This window comes from Phaethon lepturus, unplaced genomic scaffold, assembly GCF_000687285.1.
Source record: "Phaethon lepturus isolate BGI_N335 unplaced genomic scaffold, ASM68728v1 scaffold27092, whole genome shotgun sequence".
NCBI lineage: Eukaryota > Metazoa > Chordata > Aves > Phaethontiformes > Phaethontidae > Phaethon > Phaethon lepturus.
The window spans coordinates 966-14,146 of record NW_010521621.1 but is presented as its reverse complement, the minus strand read 5'-3'; the positions used below and the strand labels follow the sequence as shown (position 1 = coordinate 14,146).

The following is a 13,181-nucleotide window of genomic DNA, read 5'->3' as shown; positions in this document are numbered from 1 at the left end:
CAGAGCTCCGGCTCTCCCAGACACCTCAAAGCCTTCGGGTGCCACCCTAGGGTGCCCGAGTGAGCACGGAAGGTGGGGGTCAGCGGTGCGCACGGCGAGAGATGCCCGGGAGAGGCCACGGCAAGAAGAAACTGGAGTACTGAACAGGGCCAGGAGCAAACTTCATTGATTGCAAAAGAACTCCACAGCCACCCAGTAGCAGGACTCAAGAACCCAGGTATCACCTGACACCCTGTTCCAGCAGTGACGTGAAAGATGACAACGGTTGGCAGAAGGAGTATCTTCACTGCACAGTGCCCATCTGCTTTTGTCCCCTCACTGCTCCCCTCCAAAGACCCCTTACCCTCCCCTAGCCCCTGAGAGCCACATTTGACTGTGCACCCCATCCCTCCCCCCAAACGAAACCAGTGAAAGTTAAAATTATTTACACTTTTAGCCATTTAAAAACCCAATAAAATAAGATTGCATATGTCCTACTGGGGATGTGGGTATTAGCAGCAGCTACAGCTAGCTCGGTACTCTGCGTGCAAAACGAAAGACAAACAGAAGACAGACCAAAATACTGCACCATTACTAGGAAGCGTTTGCTGGGGTTGGTGTTTCGATTGTGGTGTAAGGCTTCTAGGAGCCGGCTCCTCCCCAGCTGCAGGGCAGGGGCGTCTCCCGCTCAGCCAGCGAAGGCCGGGCTCTAGAAGGATGGAAAGGATTCGTTATTCCAGACACAGCACATTAACACTGACGCATTTCCATCCCAGTCAACACAAACATCTAAAAACCCACTGCACGTTCACCGTGTGAGTTCTTCCTTCTTTCCAGTGACGATGGAGGAAAAGGGGGTGTGTAAAGGAGACCTAAGACATAGATGCTGCTGTCATCACTGCCTCCTCCTCATCTCCTTGCTTTGGCAGCTCAGCAAGTGTGGGAGAGGGGGGAGCTGGAGCAGCAGGAGACTCTTGTGCCTCCTGCTCCTCTCTGAGCCCCAACTCTGCATCCATTTGCTCTAGCTCCCCCTGATCCAGTAGCTCAAAGTCATCTGCTTCCTCCTCATCCTCCGGTGAAGCTGCTGTCTCTGTCTCCACCACTTCGGTCTCTGACAGCTGTGCTTGGAAGCTCAGTTTCTCTTCGGGCTCGGTGGGAAGGAACTCTGAGAGGGAGGGCCCCTCGCTGGCCTCTGAGGACCGCAGCAGGGCAGAGAGGGTGTTCTGCACCGCCGTGGTAATGGCAGTGGTGACGATCTCCTCGCTCAGCGTGTCAATGCAGATGCCCAGGCCTGGGGCAGGGACAGTCTTTGGCTCTGCGTTGCCTCCTGCCACTTGCCCGCTCCCATTGAAGTGCGTATTTACAAAATGGAGAGGAGACGCTAGGCGAAGGATGGAGAGGTCAGAGTCTGCGGCCTCCTTCTCTGCCGAGTCCAGCTCACGGGCAGCGTGGGCAAGCTCAGGACCCAGAGGCACACCAAATGCATCTTCATCGCTCTGTGGTCCCAGGTCTCTGGAATGATATTCTTCCACGGAGGGAAACTCTGCCAGGTCTTTGGAAAATGACTCCTCTGGCTCGCTGTGCAGGCTCTGCTGATCCAGGTCTGAAAGGCACCAGCATTAAGGCGCAGGTCCCCTCACCTCGACCCAGGGCACTGACATCTCCCACCCACCTTCCCCCAGCTGACATGCCAAGGCTCACTTTTGGGCATCCTCACAGCTCTGAGAGCACAGCAGGAAGGGGTCTGCAGATATTCCCTTTGCCCAGTGGCATGACTCACATAGTGTGTCCCATTTCTCATCCTGTTCTACATGCTCTGTGCTCAGAGAAGACTTCCTTCTCCAGCTCATGCTCTCTGCATCTAGAGCCCTCCACTACAACCCACAGGGTCAGGGAAATTGTGCTTACAGCACGTCACCTGCCTCTTCCTCCCCAGACACTCAAGTGACTACATCCGAGTGGTTACATTCATGGTCCTCACCACTAACCACTCTGTCTCTGAGCTTGTTCATCTGACAGGGTGGGATGTCCGACCTGTTTCACCCAGCATTGTATACGGTGTGTGACTATACCACGCAATTATTTCTGTGGGACTTTGTGGATGGCCTTGCTCCCTTGCTGGAGTGGCAAGAGAACATTGTCTTGTGGGGCAGTCATCAGAGGCAGATGTCCGCTCAGGATCAGCTCATGTTTAGCCATGAAGCCAGGACATGCTGCACTGCTATTACTGCTTCCTCTTTTTAATGCTCCTCCCCCTGCAAATAGCTATGTTCTCCCCCTGTGGTTGGAGGGACAGTTTTTCTGGGAGAAACCACTCAGGGTCAGGAAGGCAGCAAAGTGACCCATCACGTACCTTCAGAAACATCCGTCAGCTGTGGGGTGGTTGCCCTTGAAACAGAAAAGCCCCCACTCTCCAGGATGGAAGCCTCCTCATCAGAGAGCTCAGAATCTGTGATTGACAGTGCCAGGGCAGTCTTTTTCACATCCACCTGCATGGGATGAAGGCAGAGGGACAAATTCCTGGGTGTCTGACTACCAGTGCAGCCTACGGGCACCTCTGCACAAACCAGAGCTTCCAGGCAGAAGTCAGTTGCTGGAGAGACTCTGCACAGGACAGTATGAAAGTGGAAGGGGACTGTGCAAAGTGCTCATTTGCACTGCCAGGGAAGGACAGTCTCAGCTCCCTGGCTTTCCTGCAATAATTCACTGCCTGAAGCTTTGCCTGCCCTCAATGAGGAACCCAAAAGAGCCAGCACAAGATGGGATCAGCCTGTAGGAGTCTCAGAAGGCTTTGATCTTTCTTCCTCTCCTGGGATCACCAAGGAGCAAAACACCCCTGCCCTTTTGCATTCATGGTGGGCCCAATGAAGCCTTCTATAAGTAGCAGTGGTTTAAGTATCTGCATTCCTTTGGAAGCTGAAGCTTCCCATCTCACAGCCCAGCTACATGCCCAGAGCTCCTGTAAAGGAAGACATTCAGTCCATTTCTGTGGTGCACGTATAGAAAGCTCCCACCCAGCATGACCACAAGCAGGGCACTGTGTAAGAGACACCAGTGCTGCTCATCTCCCTTTTCCAGTGGTGAGGAGCCTTTGCACAGTACACTGGGGCAGCTGGTTTCTTTAGGAGACACTCACATCCTCTGAGCATGAAGCCTAACCATCAAAGCAATTCGACAGGCCAGCAGGAGGCTGGAGCATGGCTTGCCCTGTCCTGCTACTGCATCACCAGCCCTGTGGCACTGACTTCGCAATAGCCAGATTAGAGACAACGGCCTTCATCAAACATACCCTTTTCGCCTTGGGATTCTGCAAAAAAATGACTTGTTGCTCTGCTGTTTGCTATCAATGCAGCTGTACTCTCAAGCTGCTACAGACCAGAGAGGAGGGGCTGGTTCCTGCACAGCTCTTTGTGCTCTTACCACTGGGGAGAAGCCCGACAGCTCTGCCTCACTCTCACTCTCTGTTTCTGCTGTTGGCTCATCACCTGTTGCAGGCTCACTCTTCCCTTGTCGCTCTATGAGAAAAAGAAGCAAGGCTTTGCATGAGACTGATGGCATTTTCTGCTTTCATACATCACTTTCCTACTACTTCTATCACCCTCTGAAACTGCACAAGTTTCCCAGAAGCCTGAGGTTCCCAGAGACAACTGTAATCTGTTGCTCTCATTTGCTATTCCCAGGATCACCTGCCTAGTTGATCTCCCCATAGCCCTCAAGTTTCAGTCTGTTTTCCCCTGCAGCCTTTCACCACACAGCGTTGGCAGACCTGCTCTCCCATTGCCCTTTGCTCGGGCTCCATCCCAGGAGCACGGCACCAGAAAGAGTCAGAGTGAAGCTGGGTCCTTACTCTTCTTCTCGTGCTTGTGGTGCAGCGTCTCTGCTTTCATACTGTAGTCCAGTTTCATCAGGACAGGCTCCAAACGCGTGTACATTCTCTGGATCAGCTCATGGTAGACCACCAGAGGCCAGAGCAGAATGCTGAGCACTGCGAACAGAGGATGCTGGGAGTGTGAGAGACAGACCAAGCACAACCCAGCCCTTTACAGGGCACCAGCAAGAAACTCTGCATCAAGGGAAGCACAGTTGAATGGCATTTGCTTTCCCAGCTGATTCTGCCTAAAATCCTCACCCATGGCTATTCTTACTCATTCCAAAGCTGCTTGATTAACCAGGTTTTCCTAACAGATCTCTGTTAGGATACAGATTTATGTTAAGATGAAGCATAAGCACTCCCTTCAGCCACTGCATCCCAGCCCCTACATGCAACAGAGGCCCTGAAATGAGGTTATTAAAACTAAAGATCACCATAACTTTTATAAGGGTAGCAGCATAGAGCTCATATGTAGATGCGCTAGCAGCAGACCACCTGAAGAGTCTTCAGAGTTAGCAGGACTCACAATGCAGTGAAAAAGGTCTTATTTGCTAAACATGCAGCTGCTTTAACAACTCTCTTGATATGGATTTGCCCGCTCTAGGAATTGAGAGACTGCAGGTTCCTGCTTCTCTGGGACCTCAGCAGCACAGCCCCAGCCGTGGGTAGAAGAGAAAAGCAGTGTTTTAGCGAAGGCTCCCTCTCCTGACTTTGCAGTTGTACTGCAGGCACACACTTAAAGCAAGAGAATTCCCGGAGCACATTGCCTATATTAATAATCTAGCACAGATCCCCTCAAGAAAACCACAAATATGCTTCTACCAGCGTATCAATAGCACAGGTAGGTCTTATTTCAGCTTAAGTCAGACAAGAGAGCTGCTTATACTCACAAATGATGTAGGAGATCATTATGCCTGGAACATAGTGTCCAACTACAGCCAGAATCAGGCAGCCTGAACAGACACTCATGCAGAACTGAAGAGAGAGGAACAAACAGAAGTGACAAGAGGCAGAGATACATCTACGCAACCAGTGCGGGAAACCCAGTTAGAGCAAAATGAGGGATGCTCCTAACAAACTCAGTACACCAGCTTTGCACTGAGTACATTCAGATGCTGATGATCACAGTTCAGACAGCTTGGTTGGGTTAAGCTGTAAGCATTAGAGGTTCAAGCACAGGAAGACCAAGGTAACCCAAGACCCCAATAAAATGAACCAAAACTTTATTGTACAGTTCTTTATGAAGTAACTTATGTTCCCTGAGGCTAGGATGGAATATTGCAAACTGCCGTTTTAGAGTACATCTCCCCTGCAGAGCTCAGCACTTTAAGAGAAGCCTGTACTGTCCCGACGGAGGCAGGAAGCTGTTACAGAGCCACCAGATGCTGTGCCACAGCTATGGAATAAACCAGCTCGCAGAAGCATGAGCAGAACCCACACTCCCACCAGACCAGGATCTTCCTCCTCTGGAAAAATTGGAAGCGTAACAGTGCAGCCCTAAGGGCCCATCCTGCATTCTCCTGGGGAGCAGGAGAAGTGAGAACAGACACCCTGCAAGCCAGGTTCAAATATCGACTGAATCCAGGAATGAAGAGTTTCATTCATAATGGAAAGGGTCCACAAAAGCTAGGGGCCTCTAAGGGCTGTCCTCCCAGTGAATTCATAGTTTATGGGCATCTTTGTCCTGGTCTCCTACTCCCTGTAGTTGGGACAGTGTTTTAGCAGAAGAGGAATAATCAGCAGTGACAGAAACCCACTCCTTTCAGCACACTGGACACCAGCAAGCTTGATACAATCCTACTGGCTGGTCTGTCCTACTTTTCGTGAACTGAGGCAACTCCTGTCTACAAATCCTTTCCAAACAACATGTCACAGCCATCAGAACATGGTTTACAACAAGCTTCCATGCATTCAGAAACACTGCTGCAATTGGACTCGGCTAGCTACGATCTTGGCTAGCAAAAGAGGTAGGACCAGCTTAAAGGGTTGAATGGAGCCTGTGAAAGGGGCAGAAACTGTAGGATTGCCTTTTTTCCTCCCCATACCCAATCTCAGAGCTTCCTTTGCATGCTAAGAAATAAAACTAAGTATAGTTAGCCATTCACAGAAGGGGTTAAGTTCAGCTCCAGTTTAAAAATACTGGAAGCAAATTACTCATTATTTAAGCTTCCCATGGCACAAAGTCTGAAAGGAATGAACAGCAAATGTTAAACAGGGAGAGCAAATGTAAAAATATTGATTTGACATTCTTCCATCTCCTAGGCCACTAGTAATGGAAACAAAAGCCCCTGCACAGAAGAGCAGGTATCTCCAGCTTACCTTGGCAGGATTTTGCCTCTTGTACTGTAGCAGTTCCTGCAGGTACAGCCTGAAGGTGACCCAGCTCTCTGCCAGACAGTGGCACAGCTCAGGGACACTGAGCAGGTGAGGTTGTGCCCCTGAAGTCACCCCCTCACTAGAGACAGACAAGAGCAAGAAGACAATCTTTGAACACGGTCTGTTTTGTTGCAGGGGGGGAACAGCTGCACTGGGAAGCAGAGATTCCTACCAAAAGCTTGACAATACTGACTGCATCTTCAACTGAACTACGGAAGATGCTTGATTTGAAGATACTTTTTTCTTTTCATCAGGAAGAGAGCCAAGAGACACTAGAGCCAAGCAGCAGCAGCAGCAACCATGCCACAGCATCCCCGTGCCACAGGGCCAAGATGCAAAGTGGTTTACTCAAAGCCACGCAGACAGAAGCGCTGGAGGTGCAACTAGTCATGTGGCCTCCTCTGGCACCAAGTCCGAGGTAGCCAGAGTGTGGTGCTCAGACCTGTAACCATGGCCACGCACGGGATGCAAGCCACATCACCACAGACAAGCACGTATGGCCTGCAAAAGTCAGTCCTGGGGATCTCCTTCTCTCTGGAGGATTATTAAAATAGTCCAGGATAGATCCAGGGAAGAAACTTGAGAGTTCCTAACATCAGAAGCACTTGAGCTTTATTGCTACTGAAAGAACATTAGCTCTCCCCAGAGTCTAAAACTGTGGCTCCTGAGCTGATAAGCAGCTCCCAGTGCAGGAGAAACCGCTACCAATGTTTCACAGCAGGAGCCATGCAGTCTATCCACAACAGCAAAAAGGGCAGGTGAGATCACCACACTAAATTAAGGCTTATCCACTCTCCCCTCTCATGACACATCAGTGAGCTTACCTCTCCCCTCCTGGCTCCTCCGATGGCTGTGCTGTAGAGAGAACACAGCAGATTAAGTCAGCCAAGTGAAAAACACAACCCGACATTTTTACCACTTGAACAGAGTAGAGGTGGAGACGTATCATCCTCAGCTAGGGATGCACCCTGAGGACCTTCTTCGTGCTCTCATGCAAGCAGGAATCACCAGCTTGGAGTTTGAGCTGTGCAGACTTCAGTGCATCATGCCTGGAGCCAGAGCACTGGTCTCAGGGTGCCCCAGCACACCTTGTAACCTGTGTTGGCAAACACGTGGCATGACTCTTATATTCAAGGTGCACCCTGCCGCTAGCACGTGGGCTCTCTGCTGCAGGGACTGTACAGTTTGCCCCAGCATCCCATTCGTCTGGGCAGTGCCACCCCCAGGGCAGCTGCCTAGCCCTTGTCATTCACAGAGGGCTGCCAGCATGGTCCCTCAGCTGGGCAAAGCTTCAGCTCCCACGTCAGAGCTCAACATGGCACTAGCAGGTCTGAGCTGCATTTCCCACTGTCCGGCCCAGACCACAGTCCCTGGCAGGATGCTGTGTACAAATGCCAGAGATCTCCCTGCTGTCTCTATCCTTGCCCACAGAATTAAGCAACAAATAGCCATTTTGTGTATAATTATCTAATTTTAGGGCTGCTTTATGTCCCCTGACAGCCCTTTGTGCCAGGCACAGATATAACTACACTACTAAGGTCTGGCAGTCTGGGTAAGAGCAAGGGAAAGCTTCTCCTATTCCTCTCTGCACCCAGCCCATGGACTTAGTCCATGCAGTACTGAAGGGAGGAGCAGTGTTTCAATGGCAGAGGTCACATATGATTAATAAAAATATAAAGCTCTGTCTTTAGATACATAGAGGGAAAAAAACCCCAAATATTTCTATGGCAACTGGAACTCATGAGCCTGGCTACCCATGGATTTCAGTGTCCTGGCTAGCTGACCAGTGTCTGGGGATGTACAGGGCTCAACCAAAGCTCTTGCAGCAACATAGCCTTTATAAGTCTCCTGTGTTCAACACGCCCTGATCACGCTGTAAAGGCCCTTTGAGCCTAATGTCCTAAAGCTGGTAGGGACAGGTACATCTTTGATGCTGTCTGGCCCACAGCAAACTTGATTCAGGCTGTTCAAGAGGTTCTGAAAATCAGTGGGACCCTATGCCCCACACTGCATGTCACCACATAAACAGGACTAAAATAAATGTAGGAAGGCTATGTTCAAAATCCAGGCTACTTGTTGGAAATGGGCTTAAAAATGTGACGTGAGCAAAAAGGGGTCTGAATCCTCCCTGGAGTCATCAGCCAGATGCAAAGCCCAAGAGCAGCAACAACTCCCCCAGGGAAACGCACAGAAGAGGTGAACATCTGTCACTGCCAACACCCAGCGAGACTTCAGACTCCAGTTCAAGCCGCAGAAGAGAGCAACTGCTCGTAGCAGCCTTGCCACCATTCTCCCAAGACACAGGATGTTGGGCCAAGTATGTCAGACTCCTCCTACCGCTGCAGGCACCGCACCAGCCGGCTCGCATGGTGCAGTGGAGCGGGAGGCCATCCGCCCAGGGGAGGAGGCAATTCTTTGAGAGCGTGACCCAGATTTCCAGTAATCGGGCCTGACAAGAGGAGTCAACTGCTCTCAGATTGGGCTGCCCATCCGCTCCTCTGCCCACAACTGTTCGGCACAGCGGCTGGGGCAGCTGGCGAGCACTGCTCACAAAGGGAGCTCAGGGTGTGAAGTGAATGTTATGGATGCAGCTCCACCCCCACGGGGCGGTAGCTTCTCTCGCGTGACCGCTGTTGCTCTATTTTGTTATTGTGCTCAGGAATCTAAAGCTGCTTAATCGCAGCATGCAGAAATCCAGCTATATCTCAAAACCTCAGCTATTACCTGCACTAAATCACCAAATAAACTACATCTGGCACTGGCCTGTCTGTGACAGCTGGCTATACTGGTTGTACCAGCTAGCAAATGAGGTGCTGGGATGCTCACCATACTCTGCTGGACAGATGTGCCAGCAACACAGTAAGCGGGGTGGCACAGGAATCCCACTCCTCTCCGACTGGCTGCAGTAATGCAAGCCATCCAAAATATGCCAGCAGAGGGAGTGAAACAATTCTCCTCAGTTGCTTCGGAAGGTTTCAGAGACACTTTGGGGAGCTGCAGAAGGTTTCAGCAGGCTGCTGAGTGTTCACGTGATTTCAACTATCCGGAAAAACACAATCTGTCTTTAAAATCAACAGTATCTTGTTTCCTGCAGTGGAGTAGTCTGCCTTCTGTCCATACCAAAACACTGGAGTCTTACACCAGTTGGAGGAACAGCCCAACCACAAAAAACCTAGAGCATTTCTGACAGGACATGTTCACTTAGGTAAGACTTAACTCCAACCTGTGCTGCAATACTGTCTAGCACCAGTAAAACTAAGCCAGCAAGCCCGATACCCACAGCTGGCCTCAGATCATCAATAACTGGCTGAAATCTTGCTGTCGGCATTTCACACCAGATTGTGGGTTAATACAAACCACTTGACGTACACCAGACTCTTCTGGGAGACCAGTCAGCCGCGCAGGAGTTTAGGTTACACGTTGGTACTGACAAATTATCGCTGATGGATTCCTTGGCTCTTACAGGTTTTCAACACTTCCTGAAGAGGCATTCTTCATCTGTGTGTAAACTTTAGCTAGAAAGCAGGGGCCCTTTTTAAGGAGTACCAGCGTTCAATTGCAACGCAGGCTTTGCTAAAGCTCTCTCATGTTACACTCTCCAATGCTGACCAAAACACAGCTGCCCAACAACAGTACAGAAAACAACCCTACTTGATGCCCATTTTCAGGAGAAAGTAGAGGTGCTTCTTAAGTCCTTAAACAATATTTAAGTGGAACCCCACACAGAGGTGGTTACATATGGAGAAAATACCCTGTGCGTGAGCTGAAAATATGCAGTCCTTTCTGACAGGACCTAGAAAGGTTGGGCATCTTGCTGCTGTTAGTGCATCCCTGATCACAGTGTGTGAGTAACTGCAAAATATACGCTGAGGTTTTAGCATTCCTTCAGAAGTGATGTTATAAGCAGTCACCTGAGACATACAGAACTGCCACAAGCTGAGGTTTGTGTATATACGTGCCGACTCTTGAAGGTGTGGTACTGACCTACTTCCAAAAGCTCCTGGAAAGGCTTACAGGAAGCACTGAGGAGGAAAGCCACAAAGCTACAGCTCTGCTCCAGCAGGAAGCGAGAACCACACAAGAACCCTTAAGTATTCCACAGTGCCAATTCAACAGGCGGCCCCTCAGGAACGCAGAGCACTACTCCTTCCTTGTGGAGGCTGAGGAAACATGGTCCAGTGGACCGTGTCAAAATCAGGGCTGTGATCTAACCAGGCACATCAGAAAGGTGTCCCTGTTCTTCGCTGTCAGCAGCAGAAAAGCAGCAAGGAGTGAAATATGGGGAAGGACATCACTGAGGAGTGGCTCAGTAGGATGTGCACTGACTTCTTGCAGAGCTGATGACACAGGATGAACCTAACCCCTGGTGCGTTGTTTTGTTTGTTTTTCTTTTTTATCCCTCACTGCTCTGCATCATATAAATTGATTTCAGTATGGATTTCCTATTTCTTCTGTGATAATACAACTTTTACAGGCCTGGTACTTGCTGGATTGATTCTACCCCCACCTGCCTCAATGACACCATTCTGTATTGGACACCAGGCTTGTGCATTTCTGGACATGTTTCAAGTGAGATATTTTGGGTTGGCTTTAAACTATTCCCTTAAAAATCCAATGTTGAATAAGCAGGAAATTAAATTGGCCAGTCCAGTTCGGCTGCCTAGTTACCTGAACCACACAAAGCAAACAGTTTCAAGCCTACAGCTGAAACATATCTAATCTTATCAGGACTTCTGTGAAAGCACCCTTTAAGTCAGTACCCCTTTAGGTCAAATAAAGGGCACCTTACAAACACACATATAGAGGGGCTTTCATTCAGAAAGCCTCCCTAGAGTAGCGGGGCAGGGATGGAGGGCCCCAAGCTGCCTTTGAACAGCAGCAGTAGATGCAGTAGGCAGGTCTGGGTCCAGTGGTTTAATAAATTCCAATGAAGGAGGCACTCAAAGCAGACAGCAGCCAATCCACGCCTATCAACGTTCTAAGGCTGTTCCTCTTGTTGCTTTTGTGTCTAATGTCGGCAAAGACCCTTCAATAAATGAGAAAGATAAGTGAAGTGATCAGACTCACCTACTAGCTGGAGACCAGATGCTCTTCAGTACAGGTACAATATACTAACTGTCCCTGCTGTCAGACCTCATCATCCACTCTGCTACCTGCCACAAGAAGTGGCTCTCATCTGCTCTGCCTCTTTCAGGGCATAAGCCCATGCTGCACTTCACTAAAACCAATACACTTCAACCCCCCGTTTCCTTCCCCCAGCTCAGCTGGGCCTATTTGCTCCGACCTGGAATGATCTTTTCGCCACAACATTTGCAGGAGGGAAAGGACATAGCAGAAACACTGCATCATCCCTGTCACCAGCTTCCCTGACAAGCTAGCTGGGCCCCCTTAGTCACTCTCAAAATTAGCTGCTCCCAGAACTTCTCAGCCCTGGGAGCAATTCTCCCCATGCCCAGAGTATTAGGATACATCCTAAGTATTAGGATACATCCTAATACTCTGACACAAATAGGCAAGAAGCAGCACCAGTACCAAAGCCTGCAGTTACTGTAAGAACAGGACTTACACGATGTATGAGAGAGCCAGGAAAGAACTGGCTGTGGCCATCGCCCAGCAGCTGGTAACACTAGAACTCTGTCACTAGCTACACTGCTACTCATCACATACCTGAAAAATCAAACAGGAACCTGGGCTTCCACTTCTCCAGCAAGAGGATGCCAAGAAGGGACATGCTGAGGAGAAAGAGGGGTCTCAGGGAGGTGGAGGAAAACAACCTAGAAATCAAATGACACATTGTTAGGCAGGAAAAAGGTGGCAAGTTACTGCTCTTCATGAGCAAACAGATACGGCTCAGTGTACAGCAGAGCAGACTGCTACCAGCCACTGCAGCAAGCATTGTACTCTGCAGACACCCACCCCCGCCACAGCACGTTATCAAATGGTGCCTTTGCCCACCACTAGACAGCTGACTACCTGCCATCTCCCAGCACTCTCCTCCCCTGCTCCTGAGCTCCTCCTTCGGTTGTAAAACAAGGCTAATGCTCCCTTGTACAAGTCCTTCTGAATCCTCAAGGTGGAGGCTCTAGATAACATAAATACAGATTGCTGTAGCAGAAGACTGGTTGAGAATTATCCTGTTTGCTGAAAACTTAGTCCTACGCATCATCACAAGGTCCAGCATTACCCACAGGTAGCACCAAAACACATCCTGTACCTGCTTCTAGATGCCCGTTCTTTTATCACAAACCTCTCCCCGTTTAATCAGAGACTAGCACTTAAATGGCTCAATTGCTCACTTGACTCTATCGTAAAACCTTTCACGTCCCTCAACAACACATTGGCTTGAGCCAAACACCAGCTCACGCAACACTACTCATACACAGACATGTAATCCCACCATCAAAGAGTTTATCTCCCCACTCCATATAGATTCAACTGCAAAGGTTCCAGGGTGGTGCTTGTGCCAGCAGTGTCTGTCTGCATTGCTCCTTTCCTCCAAACAAGAGCATCAGCACTTCCCTCAAGCTCAGAGGAGATCTTTTTAAGTCTCTCCAAAAACAACTGCCAGGAAAATGCATTCACCCTCTCTCCTTTAATGAAAACTCCTTTCCAGAAAGGAAAAGTCACTCTGCTATTTTACCTTGCTCCTCTTCAGCAAGTATTTGCCAATAACTATCTCAAATGCATCAAACTGATCAGAGTTGAAGAGCATCTCGCTGTGCAGTGCGGGGAAGGGCTGTGCTCCCCACCAAGGCACGGTCAGGGGCAGAGCACTTGGAAGACAGATCCGTCTCACTGGGCAGTACAGAATGAAAGCCGCATGCTTTCCAAAGGCTTACAGGACCTGTAATGACCTAAACAACGTTTTTATCCGTTCTCACAAGACAACAATTCTGTAGCTTAATGCGTCAGCTCTGGAAGAATTTTCTCCTATTCCGCCTCATTTATGGATTGC

The 13,181-nt window shown here is 49.6% G+C and overlaps 1 protein-coding gene across 1 annotated transcript; it reads right to left on the bottom strand.

Moving 5' to 3' along the window:
• Positions 1–268: 268 nt before the first annotated feature.
• Positions 269–11,994, bottom strand: FAM134A (family with sequence similarity 134, member A). Its single transcript, XM_010281590.1, has 8 exons — positions 11,894–11,994; positions 7,051–7,081; positions 6,170–6,305; positions 4,741–4,825; positions 3,827–3,964; positions 3,400–3,494; positions 2,333–2,468; positions 269–1,582 (listed from the first exon to the last, which is right to left on the bottom strand). Exons 1-8 carry the CDS (start codon positions 11,955–11,957, stop codon positions 852–854), a joined length of 1,416 nt encoding a protein of 471 aa, XP_010279892.1. The 5' UTR covers positions 11,958–11,994; the 3' UTR covers positions 269–851.
• Between the last annotated feature and the right edge of the window lie 1,187 nt (positions 11,995–13,181).